Below are 26,321 nucleotides of genomic sequence, written 5' to 3'. Positions count from 1 at the left end.
CACCATGGATAGCGAAAGGGGAAAATTCAGTCTCAAGTGCCAGCTTTTGCACGAGCTGTTGACGGCAATAACACAAGCCGTCATTCGTCGGTCACGATGACACCGTGCCGAGACGCTCAGTTGGCGCATGAGGCAGCGCCGACATGAGCCGAGGGCTTTGAGACGTTGCGGAAAAACAGGCGACAATGAACATGGGGCGTGTTGCGAGTTTGAGGGACGCATCGTGCGAATCGGCGGTACAAGATGGAGATAATACTGCGAATGAGGCAGCGACGATATCGGCAGTTGGCCCAGCAAGGGGGCGCCTGGCGCACCAACGGGGATCGCGATCGATTTGCCGCCTTGGCGCGATGCCAGGAGCACGTGCTAATGAAAAGGGTGGGGGTGGGGCATACGCGACGGTGGGGCGTATCCAGTGGAGACGATGGCGGGGGAAGTGGCGTTGCGTAGGGGTCCGATTGGATGCGCGCCTCGCAGATTAGCGATCCCGACCTCCGGGTACTAGCACTAGCGCCACTAGCGCGGTCCAGCCACAGGTCCCCACTTTGAACACGACGATTGTTGGCTGGGAAACGGCGCTGCTCGTTCTATTCGCGGATGGCCAGCAGTGGGAGCCGCAGGCAGTAAGGAGTGCTCCGAACTCGGTCAGTACTCGGTGCATGTAGATAAGTGTGTGCACCTGGTCCTTGGCCAACTTGTGCGAGCACTGTGGTACATGTGTGTGCGGTTCTTGGAGCCCCCGTTGGCCATGGCGAGCAGGGGAAACTGCGCGCTGCGCAGGAGCTTGCATGTACATGTACAGGGACCCCGACTCGGGGCACAGGCAACCCAACCATCGACAGCAGCCTCGCCAATTTGCCTCTTGCTTTCCCGTAATTCCTTCAGGAAATGGATGGCGGCAGAGTCGAAGCAATCTTGGGCGGCCATGTACGGGCGGACGGCATGGAGTGGTGTCAAATCCATATCCGCGCGGCTGTGTCACGAACGGGGAAGCGAGGCGTCGGGTCGGAGAAACAATAGTTGCGTGCCTACCTTGAATGGACGACCGTGCTCAACCGTGCATCGTTCGTTGACAGGACGTTTGTCTGCTCCGTCCATCGTCCGAAACATGCAGTGCCGTCTGTCCTTCGAAACATGCAGTGCCGTCTGTCCTCCGAAGCATGCAGTGCCGTCTGTCCTCCGAAGCATACAGTGCCCAGAGCCAGCGCCGTTCTAGCAGAGCCGGTGCGGGATTTCGTCCTGGCCAGACACGCCGCAGACGGCCAAGCGAAAAGCGAATGGCCACCCTGCGAGGATGGAAGCAAGCGGCTCTACCAACCTCTATTACGTCAACCCTTGGCGATCCTTCGCACCCTGCGGCCACTACATGCAGCTTGGGTTGACAAATGGATATTCGGCTCTGGATCCCGAACGTGGCAGCCACGCCGCACGCCACGAAGATGAAAAAGAAGAAAAAAAGACGCCGATGGCTGACTAGCGACGAACCGACGTCGAGGCCGTCAACCTTGATCCCATGCTTCGTCTTCCATCTTCCAATCCTACGAATCCAGATCGGATCCAGATCCAGCTTCGTCATGGGCAACGGATCAAAATCGGACAATGGTCGAGGGTTGGTGGGGGGTTGGCTGGCCATCCGTCGCCGTCCAGTGGCTGTCCTGACGATGCATTACTCGCGCGTCGTTCAGGGGCAGGCAAGGCCTATTTTCAGCCACGGACTAGGGACCGACATGCTAGCGCATCTCCATGTGGATGGCCGTCGGCTGTGGGTATCTCGATGCGCACCTCCGTCGGTGGGTAATCGGCAGAGCGACCCAGCCGTCACTCCGCACGACTTGTTCTCGTTTCAAGATGGGGCGTACGCCTCTCGCCAACGATGACGTGGCTGCCATGTTCCATACTCTTCGTGGCATCCACCACCCCAGTTTGATGATGGGAAGCCGTCACCTTCTGAGCCGGAAGCTCGTTGGAAATTGTCAAAGTTGGGGTTTAGTGACCGTCAATGTCATGACGACCCCCCGATAGGCCCCAGGAACGGATGGGTGGAGGATGCTCGGCGTCCGGTCAGTCCAAGAGAGCGTAGATGAACAAGTGAACGACTGGCCGGAACATGGTCAGCGTTTGGCCATGCCCGAGGAGCAACGTCTTGGCCATGTTTCGATGCTCTGCTCTCGACCGGGAACCATGCCAAAAACACAACAGGTCACCTTGCCGAGAATAGACCGGACGGCAGCCACGTCAGACTGGCTGCCGTCCTGAGCCGAGCAAAGAAGTCTGGCTGGTGGGTAAGAGGCAAGTTAGTGATGGCTCTCGTTGTTCATCACTGGCTCATGTGGCTGACCGTGCTAGGTTGTTAAAAATTAGCCCCCGAAACGGGTCAACTCAACCTCCCCCTTGAGTCGTTGACCGGCGAAACACCATGTTTGAGCCCGTATAATACTCGTATTTTAACCGTCGATGAATCATGAATCCATCCACGACAGGCTGGTTGACAGAACGACGCAAGCGACTCAGCTAGCTCCCTTGACGAAACGGTGATGAGGGCCCAAGGATCATCGTAGAACCCATGCGGTGAACCAGCCACGCTAACTGCTAGCCACCCCTATCGCCTTTGGTGGGACCCGTTGTCCTGAGAAACCAACCTTGCAGCTATCGTTGGGCCGTGCTAGCCTCCGTTTCTCTGCCACAGCCAGTATGGTCACGACTCGAGCTCGCCACGACAGGCCGTCTGTTTGGCCGTTGTTCGTCTATTTAAGCTCGAGCTTGCCCTCGACTTGAGCAGCTTCCTTTCCTGCTCAGCACTCACAGCATCAACTTCCTGATTCTCCTGAAGCATCCAAAACTCCTCACTCCAAACCATCCTATCCCACCTCACAGGACACCATGAAGTTCCTCGCCGCCACCATCGCGACCTTGGCCTCCGTCGCCGTTGCGAGCCCCGTGCCCTATCAGTCCGGCGACAGCGGTGACTACAACTCCAACAACTGCGCCGATGGCTCGTACGACTGCGCCCAGAACATGATGCCGAGACAAAACTTCCAGGGCGCCATGCCTGGTCAAGACTTCCAGAACGTCATGCCTGGTCAAGACTTCCAGAACGTCGTGCCCGGTCAAGACTTCCAGAACGTCATCCCCGGTCAAGACTTCCAGAACGTCATCCCCGGTCAAGACTTCCAGAACGTCATCCCCGGTCAAGACTTCCAAAATGTCATGCCCGGTCAAGACTTCCAGAACGTCATGCCTGGCCAAGACTTCCAGGGTGGCTTCCAGGCCGGTCAAGGATTCCAGCCCGGTTTCCAGGGCGGCTTCATGCCCCCCCAAAACATGCAGAATGGACAGTATTACCCAAACTACCAGAACGGACAGTACTACCCTAACGGACAGAACTGGCAGAACGGTCAAAACTGGCAAAACGGCCAGAACTGGCAGAACTGGCAGAACGGCCCCTTCATCCAGGGCGGCATGTGCCGTCCTGCGACGTACCAGTGCTCGCAAAACTTCAACAACGGACTGCCTGGCTGGAGCGTTTGCAACACGAGCGGCCAGTGGGTGGTACGTATTCCTCCATCAATGAATGGTCAATGAGTTCCATTAGCTAACAACGAGTCTAGCACGGTGGTGACTGCGCTCCAGGCCAAACTTGCCAGTTCAACTTTGCCAACGGCAGCCCGTACTGCATTTAACCGGCCTTCCCGTGGAAACCGCAAAGTATGGAGATTGGAAACCCAAGGCAACGGCCGCAATTCGGAGGAGTTTATGATGAAAATACGTGTTGACATTGGGATTATGGGATGTTGGATGCGTTCTTACGTAGATATGATAGATGACCTTTATGATGATGAATATGACCTGTTACGTTCACAGCAACCATTATGCTTAACATGGCCGCCTAGTGAAGTTTGAAGCGAGTTGCATGTGACTTGTGAAGTTTGAAACGAGTTGCATGAGACTTGTAAAGTTTGAAACGAGTTTCATGAGATAGATAAAGTCTCAATAGGGCATCTACATTGCCGAACCAATTTCGAGAAGCGTCATTAAAATTTGCCTTGGGCTTCTTTGTCTTGGCCTTCTTTCGCATCATGTGAGACTCGTTGCGTACACCGTCTACGGTGAAAATTCTAGAGAAATTCTTCAACATCCATCCTCCGGTCCAGGCGATAAGCAAGTATCAATGGCATGTGCGCTGCATTGTCAAAGTCTAAACTGGTCGCGTCTGTTGGCCAACAAGATGTTGATCTACATGCACTACAAAAGAGGAAAGCGAATAGAAGCTCTCTCTATGCCTGCTGCCTGGTTTCCCAACATACGTGCTTTTATATATTCTGCGAGTTGTGACTACACGATATTAACCTCGTTCCACTGCGCAATGCAATAACAAGATGATTAATATCAAGTCACGATGGGATAGAGACGGGCGAGAATACTTTTGGTGCGACTCGGGATAGAAAGCCAAAATAAACTACTAACCTACGATAGATGGACACACGAGCAAAATCCGCATTGAACAATGACAAAATGATATTTTGCAAGGCCAAATACTCATTCTTGGTTCGAAATGTAGACACGATAGACTCGTCATGACATATCCTTTTTGTAACTTGCCACTCGTTGTCGCCGACATTGCTAGAGCCATGTATGACGAAGGTCGATCGATATGCGAACATGGTGGTTTCTGATCCAAGTTTTTTAATGATGAAGCAGTACACAAGGCACTCTGCTGTCACTGAGTGACGATAATTGTCATGAGGGCGGGCTCATTGTCCTAGCTTGTGCTCTACGAACCCTTTTCGTTGCTCGATTCGGAGAGAGATTTTAAAAACTGATGCAGTTCATGAGGATCCCCTGTGGCACCAAGGGTATATTAGGACCATGAGAGTTAGCTTGTCATCCTTGCAGGTCGGTGTGTTCGTCTGTGCGTCTTGACAACGTTCGGATGGCGAGAAGTCGTGTTATTGCTCACGATCAACACGCCCTCATCGGGGTTGTCGTCGGAGCATGATTTCGTCGGTCATCTCGTAGTGTATGCAATTCCAGAGCTCTTCCAGATCGAGCTGATGAATTGTAGGACATAGGGATGGTGGGTAGAGTATTCTGTGTGATATACTTCGGCGCAGTCGCTGCATAGATACCGCTTGAGCCCCAGATCCAAGAACGCGACCCCCGGGATTGGGCGATGGCTACGACATACGGCACGTTATCCTACCGCAGATGAATACATCAGCAATAAAGCGCGAGATTTCAATTCTTGGCCGGTATTCTACAATTTATCGATGACTCAAGTAGGTATAGCACATCGAAATAGCTATATAGAGCGCTCAAATACCATACTTGCGTGTTGGTGGTAGTGAAGCGAGTAGGGGGTAAACGCGATTCAATAAGAAGTGACCAGAAGCCAAGACTGGCATGTACGCGTCGCAGATTATAACACTTTGCCGACGTTTATCGAACTGCAGACAACAGCTGGGTCTCTCGATTCGACAAATTGAATGCAGCAGAAAGGGTCATCATCATTGGTAACCGAGAAGCACGGCAGCAGCAGCATGAAATGACATGTTCCTCGATGATACGATCTGGAGATTGGCCGTGTTCCTGACACGGAGATTGTTTCAGTAAGAGTCGAGCTTACCATGACGAATATGAAGGAGCTAGGGAACTGACGAGTCTCGACATGGTGAGATGGGCGAGAAGGGGAAGAAGGTTAGTTGGCCGTAATGTTGCCGAATAGGACATACAACCTGGTAGGCATGCTAGGTCCCGAAGCTTGCCAAATTTGTCCGCGGAGCGGATATTGCGACTGCCGAACGATGGCCTCGCCGCCCATGGCCCGCGGTGGCTATTGCCGTGAGGAGTGGGCTAGGTATTTAGTTGTTTACTATCCGGCCGCAAGGTAGAGACCCTGCCGTCTAGAGCCTAGTTCATGTACATCTAGCAATTATTCAGTTCTAGACTTTGGCCTGGTGAATACGGACGTTTGTACTAAATTTTAGTAGCAAGCGTGGCGTGTCATATATTCCCCCGTGTAGGCTCTTCTAGGACGAAGAAGAGGCGAGTTCTCGGTTCCAACATGAATACACACACCACAGTTCCCTTGTCACAGCTGGACGCACTACCGCTCGATTCGTTTAGGAATGTTTCAGCACCACCCGCCTAACGCCAGCTAGTTGGTTCCCTAGCACAAGAATCGAGAACAAGGTTCACCCTCTCCTAAACCACAACTCCGTGGCTTTTTTAGTCGCGAGACCAGGAGAAATAGAGACCCAAGTTATTGTTATGTCGGCTGCTAGTTTGGTCGGTTCTGAACAAGATCCACACATTCCGCTACAGCACGAGTTTGCATCATCACCCTACGCCCCTTATCCATGGGCTTCGAGATGTGTGTACGTGATGCCAACGACGCAGCATAGGCACATCCGCCCAGATACCCGAGGATGCAGCTAGCGATTACGAGTACGACGGGTTGTAGCGTATGATGCCGCCTTGCCAGCTCGCCTCACGGGATCTCAGAATTGTGATTGCTTCGGCGAGCTGACAATGTGTACAGCCCTTGTCAAGGCACGGCGGCGGCGACTGTGACATGGTGAGAATGTGTGTGCCAGTCGTGTTACTTGTAGCACTATTTGCCCACATTTTTGGCATCCATTGCATGTGCCGTACGCGATATCTAGTCGTCGGTTCACAGCACTTTGCACCAATTAGTTACACGGCGCTCAGCCAAGATGAGCTGGTCGGGGTCTCCCCACAAGCCCATGCCTATTGAGAAAGCACGAGTACTAATATCTGCGGTTCCAGTTGGGTTGTACTGTAAACAGGGCCCCCCTATTTGGCATCGTCTTCGAGTATTAATTGCAAAACCCGGTGTTGCCCTGATGGCGCTTTGCCTACTAGGAACTACGAGCAGTGCAAACTCTAAATCCTCGCTTCGTCCATTTGTGGTAATCAAAAAGTGCAGTGTATCGTTGTATCACACAGTCTCTCGATAGGCGAGTGATTGATTTCGAGTCGTTCCCGGTGGTTGATCCTTGACATGGATTGACTTCGACGGCGTCCGGTATTGTCACAAGGAACTTCAGGGTCCTACCGTAGGAACTACAATCATGATTGACCCTGATAGTTCGAGTCTTGGTATGTCGAGTGGTTATCATGCCTCGCACACACGGTGAAGTGGCGGAGGCATACCGGAGCCAGGTGCTGGACTCGTATGGCTGCGTCTACTCCTCATCTCGAAATTACCGGATGCTTCCGCAGGGCAGAGATTGGGTTAAGCTTCGGCAGCAAGCTATATCGTAACCTATCACCTGGTGGCTGGAAGAGAATTTGGTGGCTGAAAAGAACTAAATAACCAGCAACATCCACCCGCCGCCATTGTTGACCCACGTATCCGATATACTAGACTCCAAAGTTGTCGAACATTGGGCAAATTCGTTGTTATCCTAGTTGCTTGCATAGTCTTGGAATACTCGATCCTCTAGCACGCTTGAACATCGCCCGTATGTGACGATCATGCTTCCGTATGTTGAGGGTATTCATTGATTCCCCGTTACAACCACCCGACGTTGTCTCCGTTTCGTCAGTCAAGGATTATGCACAAGATTCTATTCTTGGTTTTGTTCTTCCATCAGCTGCTCCGTGCATTGGCCCATGGAGACTCAAAATGCCGACATGGAACCGTTTACGTCGAGTATCAACCTCTTGCTCTGGTTTGCTCCGACAACAAGGTGGAGAGTAGCATAATACGGTATCTCTGACCTCGCATTTCTGCCGTGGTGTGGAAATGCTAATGGCCGTGGTCTGTAGAAAGTATACCAGCTGCCCGCCCGTCACGGACATTATTACGATAACAAAGGTAGGACCGAAAGCCGGTACGACGACGGTTCCGCCACCGCCTGGATGCACCAAAAAATGCACATCCACGGTCATCATCACGACCGTCGAGGTCGAAATTGTGACGAAAACAATCACTGGGTCACGGCCTGGCACCACTACAGTCACACCATCGCCTGGATGCACTGATGATTGTCGTACAACCGTCGTAGTGACTGTGACATGTAGGGTTTTGACGCAGATGACGTTGGGTCCTACCGCTGGAACTTCAACCATCTCGCCTCCGCCCAGCGGTACCGGTGAATGCGTGACGACAATCATCGTGACCGTTACCGGCGGTGCCATGACGGAAACAGTTCTAGGACCTACTCTAGGAACGTCAACCGTCTTACCCGCGTCCGGGTGCATTACCGGCTGCGTCACGAGAGTGTTCGTCACAACCACCGGCATGCTGGTCACTCAAACTACTCTCGGCTCCAGTGCAGGAACCTCCACGATATTGCCGGCTCCGGGATGCATTAGCCATTGCGTCACCAGTGTTGTCGTCACCGTCACCGGCACTCTCGTGACCAAGACCATTCTCGGTCCAGTGGCCGGCACGACAACCGTCACCCCGACTCCTGGGTGCATTACGGGCTGTATAACCACCATTTTCGTCACGGCGACAGGTAAAGTCACGACAGTGACTACCCCCGGGCTGTTGCCTGGGACCACGACGATCCTACCCGAATCTGGATGCATCACAAGCTGTACGACAAGCGTTGTCGTGACCGTCACAGGGGGGGTGACGACCTTTACCACCCCGGGACCAACGGCCGGGACGACAACAATCACGCCGAAACCCGGGTGCATTACGAGTTGCACGACAACTGTCATCATCACCGTTACCGGCGAGCATGTGACGGTGACTACCATTGGTCCAAGCCCAGGCACGACGACGCTGGCACCGCCTCCTGGCTGCATCACGCATTGCACGACGACTGTAATCGTCACCATAACCGGCGGAGTCGTGACTCGGACCACGCTTGGCCCAACGCCAGGCGCTACAACAATGTTGCCGCCGGCCGAATGTGTTACGAATTGCATCACGACCGTGGTCATTACCGAAACGGGGGCCATCAAGACGGTGACCACGTTGGGAACAATGACCGGCACTACGACAATTTTGCCGGGGCCTGGGTGCGTCACGAGCTGCACGACGAGTGTCATCGTCACCGTAACTGCCGGGCTTGTCGTCAAGACGACACTTGGTTCCAGTCCAGGTACCCAGACGATTGTGCCTCCCAGTGGATGCATTACAAGCTGCACCACCACCATCATCCTCACGCAAACTGGCGCCATCACCACCATCCTCACGCCAGGACCATCTCCCGGTACGACGACGATCTCGCCGGTAGCCGGATGCATATTGGACTGCACGACGAGTGTCATCGTCACCGTGACCGGTGGAATAGTAATTCGAACCACCGTAGGTCCTTCTGCGGGAACTACGACAATAATGCCCCCCGGTGGCTGTGTTGAAAGTTGCACGACGAGCATCGTAGTCACGGTAACCGGGAGACTGGTAACAGAATTGACCTTGGGTCCAATTCCGGGCACTACAACCATCACACCAAGCATCGGGTGTATCACAAGCTGCACTACGAGCGTCATCATAACCGTGACAGGCGGAATCATTACAAAGACTACTCTTGGACCAACTGCCGGCACCAGGACGGTCTTGCCCTCCACGGGGTGTATTACAAATTGCATCACGAGCGTTTTTGTAACACAAACTGGAGTAATTACTACGGTCACTAGCTTGGGCTCAACTGCTGGCACGACGACAATCCAGCCAGAGTCCGGATGCATTACAAGCTGCACCACAAGAGTCGTCGTAACGGTTACTGGTAACCTTCTTACCAGGACTACTCTTGTTCCAAGCCCAGGCACTTCAACAATCTTGCCACCAGCGGGATGTGTGACGAGTTGTACTACGAGCCTTGTCATCACAGTAACTGGTCTATTCACAACAGTGACAACACTGGGGCCAAGCCTTGGTACCTCGACAATCTTGCCGGTGCCTGGCTGTATTACCAGTTGCACGACTAGTGTTATCGTTACGGTTACCGGCAGAGTTGTTACTGAGACGACAATTGGTTCCGTCAAGGGTACAACCACAATTGCTCCCCCCCCTGGGTGTGTTAACGACTGTACCACGACAGTCATTGTTACTCAGACCGGAGAGATCACTACAGTAGTAATAGTCGGACCAATTGCCGGTACGACGACAATCCCGCCATCATCGGGATGTATTACGGACTGCACTACCAGCGTATTCGTTACCTTGACGGCCGGAGTTGTTACCAACACAATTATTGGCGCGACACCAGGTACTACAACGGTTTCCCCATCCCCCGGATGTACAACAGGTTGCATTACGACCATCATTGTTACGCAGACTGGTGCAGTGACTACGATAACAACACTAGGTCAATCCCCAGGCACCACGACTGTGCAGCCGGCACCTGGATGCATCACCAGTTGTACGACGCGCGTCTTTGTTACTGTTACGGGTGATGTCGTCCGCACGACGACCCTTGGCCCAGTCCCGGGTACTACGACGGGTTTACCGGCGCCAGGATGCATTACGGGTTGCACGACGAGCGTCTTTGTTACCGTAACTGGCGAGCTGGTGACAGTTACTACCATTGGTTCAACGCCAGGCACCACGACGATGCATCCATCATCAGGATGTATTACGGGCTGTACGACGAGCGTCTTTGTTACCGTAACTGGCGAGCTGGTGACAGTTACTACCATTGGTTCAATGCCAGGCACTACGACGATTTCCCCATCTTCGGGATGCATTACTAGTTGCACGACCAGCGTCATCGTAACAGTTACTGGTGCACTCGTTACTTCAACGATGCTCGGCTCTACTCCAGGAACAACAACGATAGCGCCGTCCCCTGGGTGTATTACTAGTTGCACAACTACGGTTATTGTTACGCGAACTGGCATGATTGTTACGGTAACAACCCCTGGGCCGACCCCCGGTACCATTACCATTCCGCCAGACCAAGGGTGTACTGCAGACTGCACCACCAGTGTCATTGTGACCATAACTGGCGGCATTGTAACTATAACAAGTCTTGGTCCTACCCTCGGCACCAGCACGATTCCCCCGCCAAGTGAGTGCATCACAAATTGTGTCACGACCATTGTCATTACCCAAACAGGTGCAATCACAACAGTCACGACGCTAGGATCGATTCCGGGCACGACAATGATCTTGCCGGAGCCCGGATGTATTACGAGCTGTACAACTAGTGTCATCGTTACCGTTACGGGCAGACTCATTACCATAACGACTCTTGGCGCAACCGTGGGAACTTCAACTATTTCGCCTCCACCTGGATGCATCGAGAGCTGTACCACAAGCGTCATAGTCACAGAGACTGGCATCATCACTACTCTGTTGACATTGGGAGACGAACCTGGCACAATAACCATCACACCATCCTCGGGATGCATCACTGATTGTACGACCAGCGTTGTTGTAACGGTAACCGGCGCACTGGTTACTGTAACATCAATCGGCCCAACCGCAGGCACCTCGACAGTTGTGCCTCCTACTGGATGCACTACCAGCTGTACAACGAGCATAATTGTCACGCAAACTGGTGATATTGTTACCATCTCAACGCCGGGACCAACGCCCGGCACCACTACAATTCTTCCGTCATCGGGGTGTATCACTGATTGCACAACGAGTATTTTCGTTACTGTAACAGGTGCACTAGTCACAACAACAGTATTGGGTTCAGCAGCGGGAACTACAACGATTCCACCTTCATCTGGGTGTATATCAAGTTGTACTACGACCATCATTGTCACCCAGACTGGTGACATTATTACAAATACAACTTTGGGACCAACGGCCGGCACCACGACTATCGAGCCATCCTCAGGATGCATCATTGACTGCACGACGAGCGTATTGGTAACCTTGACAGGTGCATTGGTTACGGTAACAAGCCTGGGTCCAACCGCAGGGACCACTACCATCGAACCTTCCTCTGGATGTATCACAAGCTGCACTACGAGCATTATAATTACGCAAACTGGTGAAGTAACTACAGAAACTGTATTGGGATCAACTCCTGGAACGGCAACCATATTACCTTTGCCCGGCTGCATCACTAGCTGTACTACTAGCGTCTTTGTTACTGTTACCGGCCAACTTGTAATCATGACTATTCTGGGTTCAACGCCGGGTACTACAACCATTGTGCCGCCCTCTGGATGCATTGCAGACTGCACTACGAGTATTATTGTAACCCAAACCGGTGGCGTTACTACGTCTACTATGCTAGGTGTGCTGGCCGGTACTACGACCATCCTCCCACCATCAGGATGCGTCACTAGTTGTACGACAAGCGTTATTGTAACGGTGACTGGGGAACTCGTTACATCAATAACACTTGGCCCAACCGCAGGTACCACAACCATTATGCCATCATCAGGATGCATCGAGGACTGCACGACAAGTATCATCATTACCCAGACTGGAGTCATTACAACTAGGACAATTCCAGGGCCGACACCGGGCACTGAAACGATTCTGCCTACCTCTGGATGTTCTACGAGCTGCACAACTAGCGTCGTTATTACAATAACCGGCAGACTTGTAACTGTTACAACCCTTGGTGAAACCAGGGGTACTACAACCATCACGCCGCCGCTTGAGTGTATTGGAGACTGTACAACAAGCGTCATCGTCACGGAAACCGGTGGCATCACTACTGTAACAATGCTGGGATCTGTAGCAGGAACAACAACCATCACTCCAGCGCCCGAATGCATTATAGATTGTACAACAAGCATTGTCATCACCCGAACTGGTGAACTCGTTACCAGAACGACTCTTGGTCCAACAGCCGGCACGATAACTGTTGTCCCATCCTCTGGGTGCATCTCCGACTGCACTACAAGCATCATCGTTACACAGACTGGCGCCCTTACTACCATTACAACTCTAGGATCCGCCCCCGGTTCGTCGACAATTTTGCCAACTTCTGGTTGTATATTGGGCTGCACGACTAGTGTCATCATCACTGTAACCGGCGATGTTGTGTCTAGAACGACACTTGGTCCGATTGCAGGAACGATAACCATTCTGCCATCCTCTGAGTGTATTGTAAGCTGTACTACGAGTATTGTTGTCACCCAAACTGGTGACATTACAACGCAAACCATGATAGGGACCACACCAGGCACTACAACAATACAGCCTTCTCCGGGATGCATCATTGGCTGTACGACGAGCATCATTGTCACAGTTACTGGTCGGGTTATTACTAGCACAACAATTGGTCCAATGCCGGGGACTACAACTATCATGCCACCTTCTGGGTGCATTACAAGTTGTACTACGAGTGTCATCGTCACCCAGACTGGCGCCGTAGCTACAGTTACAACAATAGGGTCAGCTCTGGGTACCTCCACGATTCTACCATCAGCAGGATGTATCACCAGCTGCACAACTAGTATCATAGTAACTGTAACAGGTGGACTTACTACTACAACAGTTCTTGGCTCAACTCCAGGCACTTCAACTATCATGCCGTCGGCTGGTTGCGTTGTCAATTGTACAACGAGTGTTATTGTTACGCTTACGGGAGCCGTAACAAGGATCACGACCTTGGGACCAAGCCCTGGCACAACAACCATTGGTCCTAGTTCTGGATGCATCGCAAACTGTACCACAAGTATTATCATTACTCAGACTGGAGATGTCACTACAGTTTTGAGGCCAGGCCCGACGGCAGGTACAACTACAATAATGCCATCGTCGGGGTGCATTGTTGGCTGCACTACAAGCATTATCATCACAGTAACTGGCAATCTTATTACCCGCACAACGCTCGACTCTATTGCAGGTACTACAACAATTATGCCAGCTCCGGGTTGTATTGTCAGCTGCACTACTAGTATCGTCGTTACCGAGACGGGAGTAGTTACAACAGTGTTGAGACCTGGGCCGACGGCTGGTACGACGACAATACAGCCGTCGTCGGGATGCATTGTTGGCTGCACTACGAGCATTATCATAACAGTGACGGGCAACCTTTTTACCCGTACAACTCTCGGCTCTATTGCAGGTACTACAACAATCATGCCAGCTCCCGGGTGTATTGTCAGCTGCACCACCAGCGTTATCGTTACGGAGACAGGGGTACTCACAACCGTGCTAAGGCCAGGACCTACAGCAGGCACGACCACAATTATGCCATCTTCCGGATGCATTGTTGGCTGCACTACGAGCATTATCATCACAGTGACTGGAAATCTTGTTACAAGAACCACCATCGGCTCATTGGCAGGTACTACAACGATTATGCCACCTCTGGGTTGCATTGTAAGCTGTACGACCAGTGTCGTTGTTACCGAAACTGGGGTCGTTACAACGGTATTAAGGCCTGGACCGACAGCTGGTACGACAACAATGATGCCGTCTTCGGGTTGCATTGTTGGCTGCACGACGAGTATCATTATTACTGTAACTGGCAATCTCTTTACCAGAACAACGCTCGGCTCCGTTGCAGGAACTACAACAATCATGCCACCTCCCGGATGTATTGTTAGCTGTACTACCAGTGTTGTAATTACAGAAACTGGAGTAGTTGCAACAGTATTAACACCAGGTTCTACAGCTGGTACAGCTACAGTACTACCATTATCGGGATGCATTGTAGGCTGCACTACAAGCATTATTATAACAGTTACCGGAAATCTCGTTACTAGAACCACAATTGGCTCTGCTGTAGGGACTGTAACAATAATGCCCTCTTCGGGGTGTATAGTCAGCTGTACTACCAGCGTTATCGTCACAGAAACCGGAGCATTGACAACAGTATTGAGGCCAGGACCCACGGCCGGCACGACAACTATCATGCCGTCGTCGGGTTGCATTCTTGGCTGCACTACAAGCATTATCATTACAGTAACTGGAAATCTCTTTACCAGAACCACGCTCGGCTCTGTTGCAGGAACTACTACAATCATGCCACCCCCAGGCTGTATTGTCAGCTGCACGACTAGTGTTGTCGTTACGGAAACAGGAGTACTTACAACAGTGTTAAGACCAGGACCGACAGCTGGTACAACAACAATAATGCCATCGTCTGGTTGCATTATTGGCTGTACGACGAGTGTTGTTATTACTGTAACTGGAAATCTTGTATCTAGGACAACACTTGGTTCAATTGCAGGTACGACAACAATCATGCCACCACCAGGCTGTATTGTTAGCTGCACAACCAGTGTCGTCGTTACGGAGACTGGAGAAATTACAACAGTATTGAGACCGGGACCAACTGCTGGCACTACTACAATAATGCCATCATCTGGATGCATTACTGGCTGCACAACAAGCATTATTATTACAGTAACTGGAAACCTTATTACTAGAACAACGCTTGGCTCGACAGCGGGCACTACAACAATCATGCCAGCTCCTGGGTGTATTGTCAGCTGCACGACGAGTGTTGTCGTTACTGAAACTGGAGTACTTACGACAGTTCTAAGGCCAGGACCCACGGCTGGTACGACGACAATAATGCCATCTTCAGATTGCATCGTTGGCTGTACTACAAGCATCATCATTACAGTAACTGGCAATCTCTTTACCAGAACAACTCTCGGCTCAATCGCTGGAACTACAACAATCATGCCACCTCCCGGCTGTATCGTTAGTTGTACCACTAGTGTTGTTGTCACAGAGACGGGAGTAATTACAACGGTATTAACACCGGGTCCTACAGCTGGTACAGATACAGTACTACCATCATCAGGGTGCATTGTAGGATGCACTACGAGCATTATCATAACAGTTACTGGAAATCTCGTCACCAGAACTACCATTGGCTCAGCTGCTGGAACTATAACAATCATGCCAACTTCAGGGTGTATAACTAGCTGTACTACTAGTATTGTAATTACAGAAACGGGAGTCATTACAACGGTACTACGACCAGGACCAACGGCTGGTACCACTACCATCGTTCCATCTTCGGGTTGCATAGTTGGTTGCACTACAAGTGTTATTGTTACAGTAACTGGCAATCTCTTTACAAGAACAACGCTCGGCTCAGTCGCGGGAACTACAACAATTATGCCACCTCCCGGGTGCATTGTTAGTTGTACCACGAGCGTTGTTGTCACTGAGACTGGAGTAGTTACAACAGTGCTAACACCAGGTTCTACGGCTGGTACAGCGACAGTGCTGCCGTCATCGGGATGCATTGTAGGCTGCACTACAATCGTTATAATAACAGTCACTGGCAACCTGGTTACGAGAACAACCCTTGGCTCGGCGGCAGGTACCATGACCATTATGCCATCCTCCGGCTGCATTGTTAGCTGTACGACTAGTATTGTCGTTACGGAGACTGGAGTAATTACAACAGTTTTGACTCCGGGTTCCACGGCTGGTACATCTACAATAATGCCATCTTCAGGATGCGTCGTAGGCTGTACTACAAGCATTGTCATTACGGTAACCGGAAACCTTTTTACGAGAACTACGCTTGGTTCCATTGCAGGCACCACAACAATTATGCCATCCTCGGGATGCATTGTTAGCTGTACCACCAGCGTTGTCGTCACAGAGACTGGAGTGATTACAACGGTATTGACACCAGGTTCCATGGCCGGTACTGCTACAATCCTGCCATCGTCAGGATGCATTGTAGGCTGCACTACAAGCATCATTATAACAGTTACCGGCAACCTAGTTACCAGAACAACCCTCGGCTCATCGGCAGGGACTATAACCATCATGCCATCGTCGGGTTGCATAGTCAGCTGTACGACCAGCGTTGTCGTAACGGAGACTGGGGAGATCACAACAGTATTGACTCCAGGTTCCTCGGCCGGCACAACTACAATACTGCCATCGTCGGGCTGCATCGTAGGCTGCACTACAAGCATTATCGTAACTGTAACTGGCAACTTGGTTACCAGAACAACCATCGGCTCATCGGCAGGTACCGTAACCATTATGCCATCATCCGGGTGCATTGTCAGCTGCACTACAAGTATCGTAGTCACAGAGACTGGGGAGATTACTACAGTTATTACGCCGGGGCCAACAGGCGGTACGACAACCATCATGCCATCCTCAGGATGCATTATCAGTTGCACCACCAGTATTATCATCACTGTAACTGGAAACCTGGTTACCCAAACAACCATTGGTTTGACGGCAGGCACTTCAACGATAATGCCCTCTTCGGGCTGCATCGTCAGCTGCACCACTAGTATCATAGTTACAGAGACTGGAGAAATTACTACAGTAATTACACCAGGACCAACAGGCGGTACGACGACAATACTGCCATCGTCGGGATGCATTGTAGGCTGTACCACCAGTATTATCATAACAGTCACCGGAAACATCGTCACTCAAACGACCATCGGTTCGACTGCAGGCACTACGACAATCATGCCCTCCTCGGGCTGCATTGTCAGCTGCACTACTAGTATCGTGGTGACAGAGACTGGGGAAATCACCACAGTAACCGTACCCGGACCAACGCCCGGGACCATGACAGTCCCGCCATCTTCAGGTTGCATCATAAGCTGCACAACTAGCATAATCGTCACCGTCACGGGCGACGTCGTCACTGAAACGACGATTGGTCCGAGTGCGGGTACCACCACTATCATGCCTTCGTCAGGTTGCATCACAGGCTGTACCACAAGCATCATCGTTACACAGACTGGCGAAATCATCACAGTCACGACGGCAGGTCCATCTGCCGGCACCACTACGGTACCGCCGTCTTCGGGATGCATTACAAGCTGTACGACCAGAGTTGTAGTTACTGTAACAGGCAGACTCATTACGAGAACGACAATTGGTCCGTCTGCGGGTACCACTACCATCACGCCTTCGTCAGGTTGTATCATAGGCTGTGCCACGAGCGTTATTATTACACAAACTGGCGAAATCATCACCGTCATAACACCAGGTCCCTCTGCCGGTACCTCTACGATTCCGCCGTCTTCTGGATGTATCATAAGCTGCACTACCAGCATTGTAATTACTGTAACTGGTAACATCGTTACCAGAACGACACTTGGACCAAGTGCCGGTACGAGCACGATCTTGCCATCATCAGGGTGTATTTCGAACTGCACCACAAGTATCGTCGTTACACAAACTGGCGAAATTACTACCGTCACCACGGCAGGTCCATCTCCCGGAACCTCAACGATTCCGCCCTCGCCCGGATGCATCTCAAACTGCACCACCAGAATCGTTGTTACCGTAACGGGCGGGCTCGTGACCAGGACAACCCTTGGTCCGAGTCCGGGTACTACCACGATCATGCCATCGGCAGGGTGTGTTTTGAACTGCACTACAAGCGTCGTCGTGACGGAAACTGGCGATATTACGACCGTCACCACAGCCGGTCCTTCTCCCGGCACCTCCACCATTCCACCGTCTGCGGGATGCATCACAAACTGCACCACCAGAGTCGTGGTCACTGTCACGGGCGGACTCGTCACCAGAACAACTCTTGGTCCGAGCCCGGGAACGACAACCATTACACCATCCGCCAGGTGCGTCACGGGCTGCACCACGAGCGTTGTCGTGACCCTGACGGGTGCGAGGACAACAATCACCACCCCCGGGCCGATCGCCGGCACGACAACAATACCGCCAACGGCAGGATGCGGTAGCAACTGTACGACCAGCATCATCGTGACGGTTCCAGCCGCCGATACCGTCGTGACAACAACCGTCACCGGCACCAGGGCAGGTACACGAACCGTCACACCGTCAACCGACTGCACGCACCCTTGCACGACGAGCGTCATCATTACACTAGCTCCCAATGTTGTTGTGACGACGACCGTATCCGGTACGGCGGCCGGAACGGAGACCATCACTCCGCCGGCGAGCTGCACTCGACCTTGCACAACGAGCGTGATCATTACAGCGACTGCCGTACCACCAGGCACCCTGAACTGCACCATATCGGGATTTCTCATACAAAACGTCACTCCCCAATCGCCTACTCAACTCTTTGGTGTTGATTTAGCCACTGGCCAGCAGAATCTCATCAATGGAAACGTGACTCCTGAGGCGCTGGGTGTAAACGCCATCGGGTTCAACGTGATTGACAACTATATTTATGGAAGCTCCGGTCTTGGAAAACTTGTCAGGATCGGAGCTGGAGGTGTTGGTGAGATCCTATCCATCGATCAGGCCTGGGAAGGCAGCAGAGTGGGAGATATCACTCCACAAGGACATTACTGGTCCTTGGGGGGGGCAGTAGGCAATGATACAAACGCGCAGGAGGGAACCTTTAACTGGGCCCAGATGGATTTGTCCGACTCCAGCTCTCCAAATTTTGGCACCATTCTGAACTCGGGAATGTCTCGTCACCAAGGATATTATGTGAGCGACTGGGGTTACGTTCCTGGAGGCGGAAACTTCTTGTGGACATTCGGCTTTGGACCCATTGGATGCTCAACAGGAGTTAACCCTACCTGCACCTTCACATACCTGGCAAAGTTCAACATGCAATCCCGCGTCTGGACGATAGAAAAGATGCTGGGAAGTGTTGGACACAACGTATTCGGCGCAGTCTACGGAACATCGGATGGATCTCTTTACGGTTCGGACAATGCTTCTGGAGGAATCTACAGGATCAAGGTGGTGAACCCGGGGAACGCTGTGCTTGTCTCGACAACCGGCCAAGTGACGGTTGGCAATGACGGTGCCATCTGCGCCGGAGCTCTCAACCCGGATTAAGTTCTCACGGGGCTGTTGTCATCGCAACTGTGCCAGACATGACGGTGGTGGGAACGTCATATGCTTGCCCCTAAACTCGCACAACGGCTGTCTTCATGACCATGACTTGGACGAAAAGGAGGCAGCGTGGCAGCACATCAATATTCCGCGCAGTCTTCCATTCCAGCACTAGCTTCCCGTAATATGAACGACGACGCCTCGAATCAAACGTGCACGCCCGGTACAAAGTCGACGACTTGCGCACCGGCAAGATACGGCTTCACGTGCTGAACCCACTCCTTATGGGCTGGGTCCTCCTCGAGATAATAGATTCGGTCCTCCTCGTTGTCAAACTCGCAAATGTACCCATGAGTCATTCCGCGCTGGTACGGCGGTTAGCGAATCGTCCCGGAAAGACGTGCTGCTCATCGCCGCATCACTCACGGCGCGTCCTTCGGGGCTGTTGTTGATTCCGCCCATTCTGTTTCGGACGTACGGCCGCTTGGTCTTGGGGTGAAGACATTTGGTGTCGATGGCGACCATTCCCTCCGAGGCCTAATTGTCGGTCGTCAAGTACAGCCCGCGCGTGCATGGGGGAACCGACGTCTTACAGCCTTCACCTCCGCCTTTGAGAGGCCCTCCTTGAACTGGAATAGGACGATGTGGAAGATTGTCATCTTCGCCATGGACGATGCCTCTTGGTTTAAATTTCAGAGCAGCTTCCTCTGCTTCATCCCCTACTTATGTACTGCAGGCGGCCGACGGACGCACATGCCAAGCAGTGCCGCATCGGCCGGGCGACGGCCGGCTCCGCCGTCATCTACGCCAGCGGGAGCCTTGCATCGTCATGCAGTGTGCGGCGAGACAAACGCCAATGCCGAACGCTCTTGGTTTACCGCTCGTTCTCGACATGGCTCCAAGCCTTTGTTTCGCCGAGCCGAGTTGGGGGCTAAATCCGAACGCGACCGCGAACTTGTGCTTATTCGGGACCACGGACGCCGCAGACGAATCGCCGACACCCGACATAGGTGAATTTCGCCGTTGAGGGATTCTCCCCATGGGGCCTCTCTCCATGAGGCTCGCAGCCGGAAATACCGATGCCTTGTTATCGAGCGACGGGGGCGCAGAACATGGGGTGCCGGTCTGCAATCCGTGAAAGCCTGCAAGGGGACTACGTGAGCAGGGGTAGACGTCGGAAGAAGGCGCTTTTGCGTCTGGATCCCTTTGGAGTTGTCACGTGCACAAGAACAGGTCACCAAAGTAGAAATGCAACTGTAGACAGTGATCGGAATGGTCTGGTCTGTCTGGTCTAGACTGAAAAGACATGGCCTAGCCTGATGATGATTTCTCGAGGCCACGATCGGACTGGTCGGACCATTAACTGCTATAAATAGATTAAGATGAAATGCTGGTCGCGGCTGGTGGCTTGGATTTACACCAAAATGATGAGAATAGGCTTCCCCCCCCAGGGATCTCTACTGAGGTAAGGGGGCAATTGGGGGGAAAGGGTGTTCAATTGCCAATCACTTTGTGTCCAGCAATATAACTGGCGGCAGCTGCCTGGAATAGTATACAACAAGATTGTATGTTTTTGTTCTGCAGGCGCAAGGTCTGCCGTCCCCTTTGACCGTTATGTCATCCTTTCTTACGGCGGTCCTCTGCCGCTACCCCGTCGCCTACTCCAATATCGCCTGCCTCGACGCCATCAAGCGCCTTTACCCTGTTTTCTACCTGTTCAATATCCCAAAACATCGGACGTGTTTGTGCAGGATAGCATCACATACTTGAAACGCGAAAAAATCGCAAATAAAAGATGTTGCGTGTATATATTGACCAAGGAAAGGTCATGGCGTGGGCAAAGTGACTCAGATGAGGATTACGAAATCGCAACCTTGTAACCAACGGGGGTAGAAGTAGGCTTAAATAACGCAACCTGCATTTTACCCTTTGTACGGAGTACCAACTTGAATCATTGAAAGAGATGTCTTGTCACAGGTTTCTCACAGAACCGAACAAACATAATCCTCAAATAAGGAGTAGCTATACTAGGAGCTCATATCCCCGGCCTATATCTACCTATAATTTACCTATGGTAGTAGTATTATGAGGGGGCGTTAATACATCTCGCGCCATCGTCTGGAAGTACACCAGTGTCTCCAATTCTTTCCAAGCTCCCTGAGCCATCAACCTTTACCTTATAGAATCCGGAAAAAGTATTAGCAAATAGATACCCATCCGAACTACCAAAAACATCTATTGATGCAGAATTACTACCCACGCTTCCAAAGTTCCGAACGACACTAAACGTATGGGTATTCATATCAAATCGATAAAGGACCGTAGGTGCAACGCTACCAAACCCGACCGCTAACCCGTACAAGGCATTGCCGTTTCCGGGAACATAGGCCCAGTCATCTATAGAATAACTATAGGGCACTGTTCCTTGGGCAATTACGGTGCCAAATGAGGCTGTTCCCGGACTCGATAGGTCAATTTCCGCCCACGACGTCTGGCCTGGAACTTGGGTAAAACTTAGAATCCAATAATGGCCGTTTGGAGTAATATCGCCACAATACGTATAAAATGGCAACGTTACGCCAGGTATTTGCCGAGCGTTACCTGCAGCATCAATTTGCACCAAACCTTGGGGAGGTGCCGAACCGAGAGACCCATATATTCGCCCATCTCGTACGTTATAACCAATAGCATTTATCTGCAGCGCCCCAGGCAGGAGGTCGGTTTTAAGGAGAGTAGAATTTCCTGTTGCGGGGTCTACCGAATAAAAACGAATTGGGTTTACTACAGCGGTTCCAGTTTGTTGAAGCAGGTACCCAGGGCCACAGGGCAAAGCGGTAACGGTAACAATAACACTCGTCGTACATGGATGAGTGCAGGCTGCTGGAGGTGTAATCGTTCTCGACCCAGCGACCGTTCCAGTAATCGTAGTAGTTACGGCGACATCACGGGGCACTCTAATAATAACCCTCGTCGTACAGGGGTGCGTACAGTCGGCCAGCGGGGTGACCGTCTGCGTAGAGTAAACGTTCCCAAGGGTTATAGTAGTTGTAATGATTGTATCAGGGGGAATCGGCTGTGTTACGACTACAATGGTCGTGCACGGATGTATGCAGCCAACAGAGGGGGTGATTGTCGTCGTACCGGTTACAGTTCCGGTAGTCACCGTAGAAGTAATAACAACATCAGGAGGTTGCGTAACAATAATTCTCGTTGTACAAGGATGCGTGCAGTCAACAGGCGGCGTAAGAGTTGACGTGCCAGGTACTGCGCCAGTTATGGTAGTTGTGATAACCGTATCTGAGGGCTGTATCGGCGTAGTAAAGATAATAACCCTCGTCGTACAAGGATGAGTACAGCCAATAGGAGGAGTAATAGTCGACGTTCCACGTACTGTACCAATTGTAGTAGTTGTAATGACCGTATCTGGCGGCTGGATCGACGTAGTAAAGACAATAACACTCGTCGTACAAGGATGAGTACAGCCAATAGGGGGCGTAATAGTCGACGTACTAGCTACAGTACCAATTGTAGTAGTTGTAATAACCGTATCTGGAGGTTGGATCGGCGTAGTAAAGATGATAACCCTCGTCGTACAAGGATGAGTACAGCCAATAGGAGGCGTAATAGTCGACGTACCAGGTAGAGTACCAAGTGTCGTAGTTGTAATAACAGTATCTGGCGGCTGGATCGGCGTAGTAAAGATAATAACCCTCGTCGTACAAGGATGGGTACAGTCAATAGGAGGCGTAATAGTCGACGTACCAGGTACCGTACCAATTGTAGTAGTTGTAATAACTGTATCTGGCGGCTGGTTTGGCGTAGTAAAGATGATAACCCTCGTCGTACAAGGATGAGTACAGTCACTAGGCGGCGTAATAGTCGACGTCCTAGCTACCGTACCAATTGTAGTTGTTGTAATAACCGTATCTGACGGCTGGTTAGGCGTAGTAAAGATAATAACACTCGTCGTACAAGGATGAGTACAGCCAGCAGGAGGCGTAATAGTCGACGTCCTAGCTACGGTGCCAATTGTCGTAGTTGTAATAATCGTATCTGGCGGCTGGTTAGGCGTAGTGTAGATAACGATACGTGTCGTGCAAGGATGCGTACAGTCGATAGGCGGCGTAATAGTCGATGTACTAGGGACTGTGCCAAGTGTAGTAGTTGTAATAACCGTATCTAGCGGTTGGTTTGGTGTAGTAAAGATAATAACACTCGTCGTACAAGGATGAGTACAGCCAGCAGGAGGCGTAATAGTCGACGTCCTAGCTACCGTACCAATTGTAGTAGTTGTAATAACCGTATCTGGCGGCTGGTTAGGCGTAGTATAGATAACGACACGTGTCGTGCAAGGATGCGTACAGTCGATAGGCGGCGTAATAGTCGATGTACTAGGGACTGTGCCAAGTGTAGTAGTTGTAATAACCGTATCTAGCGGCTGGTTTGGCGTAGTAAAGATAATAACACTCGTCGTACAAGGATGAGTACAGCCAGTAGGAGGCGTAATAGTCGACGTCCTAGCTACCGTACCAATTGTAGTAGTTGTAATAACCGTATCTGACGGCTGGTTAGGCGTAGTAAAGATAATAACACTCGTCGTACAAGGATGAGTACAGCCAGTAGGAGGCGTAATAGTCGATGTGCTAGGTATTGTACCAAGTGTAGTATATGTTATAACCGTATCAGGCGGCTGGTTAGGCGTAGTAAAGATAATAATACGTGTCGTACAAGGATGCGTACAGTCAATAGGCGGCGTAATAGTCGATGTACTAGGTACTGTGCCAAGTGTAGTAGTTGTAATAACCGTATCGGGCGGCTGGTTTGGTGTAGTAAAGATAATAACCCTCGTTGTACAAGGATGAGTACAGTCAATAGGCGGCGTAATAGTCGATGTACTAGGTACTGTACCAAGTGTAGTAGTTGTAATAACCGTATCTAGCGGCTGGTTTGGCGTAGTAAAGATAATAACCCTCGTTGTGCAAGGATGAGTACAGTCAATAGGCGGCGTAATAGTCGATGTACTAGGTACTGTACCAAGTGTAGTAGTTGTAATAACCGTATCTAGCGGCTGGATTGGCGTAGTAAAGATAATAACACTCGTCGTACAAGGATGAGTACAGCCAGCAGGAGGCGTAATAGTCGACGTCCTAGCTACCGTACCAATTGTAGTAGTTGTAATAACTGTGTCTGGCGGCTGGTTAGGCGTAGTATAGATAATGATACGTGTCGTACAAGGATGCGTACAGTCAATAGGCGGCGTAATAGTCGATGTACTAGGGACTGTGCCAAGTGTAGTAGTTGTAATAACCGTATCTAGCGGCTGGTTTGGCGTAGTAAAGATAATAACCCTCGTTGTGCAAGGATGAGTACAGTCAATAGGCGGCGTAATAGTCGATGTACTAGGTACTGTACCAAGTGTAGTAGTTGTAATAACCGTATCTAGCGGCTGGATTGGCGTAGTAAAGATAATAACACTCGTCGTACAAGGATGAGTACAGCCAGCAGGAGGCGTAATAGTCGACGTCCTAGCTACCGTACCAATTGTAGTAGTTGTAATAACCGTATCTGGCGGCTGGTTAGGCGTAGTATAGATAATGATACGTGTCGTACAAGGATGCGTACAGTCAATAGGCGGCGTAATAGTCGATGTGCTAGGTACTGTGCCAAGTGTAGTAGTTGTAATAACCGTATCGGGCGGCTGGTTTGGCGTAGTAAAGATAATAACCCTCGTTGTGCAAGGATGAGTACAGTCAATAGGCGGCGTAATAGTCGATGTACTAGGTACTGTACCAAGTGTAGTAGTTGTAATAACCGTATCTAGCGGCTGGTTTGGCGTAGTAAAGATAATAACACTAGTCGTACAAGGATGAGTACAGCCAGTAGGAGGCGTAATAGTCGACGTCCTAGCTACCGTACCAATTGTAGTAGTTGTAATAACCATATCGGGCGGCTGGTTAGGCGTGGTAAAGATAATAATACGTGTCGTACAAGGATGCGTACAGTCAATAGGCGGCGTAATAGTCGATGTACTAGGGACTGTGCCAAGTGTAGTAGTTGTAATAACCGTATCTAGCGGCTGGTTTGGCGTAGTAAAGATAATAACCCTCGTTGTGCAAGGATGAGTACAGTCAATAGGCGGCGTAATAGTCGATGTACTAGGTACTGTACCAAGTGTAGTAGTTGTAATAACCGTATCTAGCGGCTGGATTGGCGTAGTAAAGATAATAACACTCGTCGTACAAGGATGAGTACAGCCAGCAGGAGGCGTAATAGTCGACGTCCTAGCTACGGTGCCAATTGTCGTAGTTGTAATAATCGTATCTGGCGGCTGGTTAGGCGTAGTGTAGATAACGATACGTGTCGTGCAAGGATGCGTACAGTCGATAGGCGGCGTAATAGTCGATGTACTAGGGACTGTGCCAAGTGTAGTAGTCGTAATAACCGTATCTGGTGGCTGGTTTGGCGTGGTAAAGATAATAACTCTCGTCGTACAAGGATGAGTACAGCCAATGGGTGGCGTAATGGTCGACGTACCAGGGACAGTGCCAATAGTAGTAGTCGTAATAACAGTATCTGGTGGCTGGTTCGACGTGGTAAAGATAATAACCCTCGTCGTACATGGATGAGTGCAATCAAGAGGTGGGGTAATAGTCGATGTACCAGGTGCCGTACCAATTGTAGTAGTTGTAATAAC

At 51.1% G+C, this 26,321-nt stretch overlaps 4 protein-coding genes across 4 annotated transcripts; 3 read left to right on the top strand and 1 right to left on the bottom strand.

Annotated features, from left to right (window-relative positions):
- Positions 1-2,880: 2,880 nt before the first annotated feature.
- Positions 2,881-3,680, top strand: DCS_05937 (uncharacterized protein; the record flags this gene model as incomplete). The annotated part of the gene is made up of 2 exons (XM_040803236.1): positions 2,881-3,549; positions 3,609-3,680. 2 exons carry the CDS (start codon positions 2,881-2,883, stop codon positions 3,678-3,680), a joined length of 741 nt encoding a protein of 246 aa, XP_040653340.1.
- Positions 3,681-7,656: 3,976 nt separating this feature from the next.
- On the top strand, positions 7,657-13,350 carry DCS_05936 (uncharacterized protein; the record flags this gene model as incomplete). Its single annotated transcript, XM_040803235.1, has 4 exons — positions 7,657-7,694; positions 8,047-13,000; positions 13,065-13,118; positions 13,165-13,350. 4 exons carry the CDS (start codon positions 7,657-7,659, stop codon positions 13,348-13,350), a joined length of 5,232 nt encoding a protein of 1,743 aa, XP_040653339.1.
- Positions 13,351-17,410: 4,060 nt separating this feature from the next.
- Positions 17,411-19,630, top strand: DCS_05935 (uncharacterized protein; the record flags this gene model as incomplete). The annotated part of the gene is made up of 1 exon (XM_040803234.1): positions 17,411-19,630. One exon carries the CDS (start codon positions 17,411-17,413, stop codon positions 19,628-19,630), a length of 2,220 nt encoding a protein of 739 aa, XP_040653338.1.
- A 203-nt stretch (positions 19,631-19,833) lies between these two features.
- DCS_05934 (uncharacterized protein) lies at positions 19,834-20,295 on the bottom strand (the record flags this gene model as incomplete). Its single annotated transcript, XM_040803233.1, has 3 exons — positions 19,834-19,992; positions 20,054-20,164; positions 20,221-20,295. 3 exons carry the CDS (start codon positions 20,293-20,295, stop codon positions 19,834-19,836), a joined length of 345 nt encoding a protein of 114 aa, XP_040653337.1.
- Positions 20,296-26,321: the final 6,026 nt, after the last annotated feature.

This window comes from Drechmeria coniospora, chromosome 03 (genome assembly GCF_001625195.1).
Source record: "Drechmeria coniospora strain ARSEF 6962 chromosome 03, whole genome shotgun sequence".
NCBI classification, from domain to species: Eukaryota; Fungi; Ascomycota; class Sordariomycetes; order Hypocreales; family Ophiocordycipitaceae; genus Drechmeria; species Drechmeria coniospora.
The sequence above is the reverse complement of the archived record's forward strand: the minus strand, read 5'-3'. Positions and strand labels throughout refer to the sequence as shown.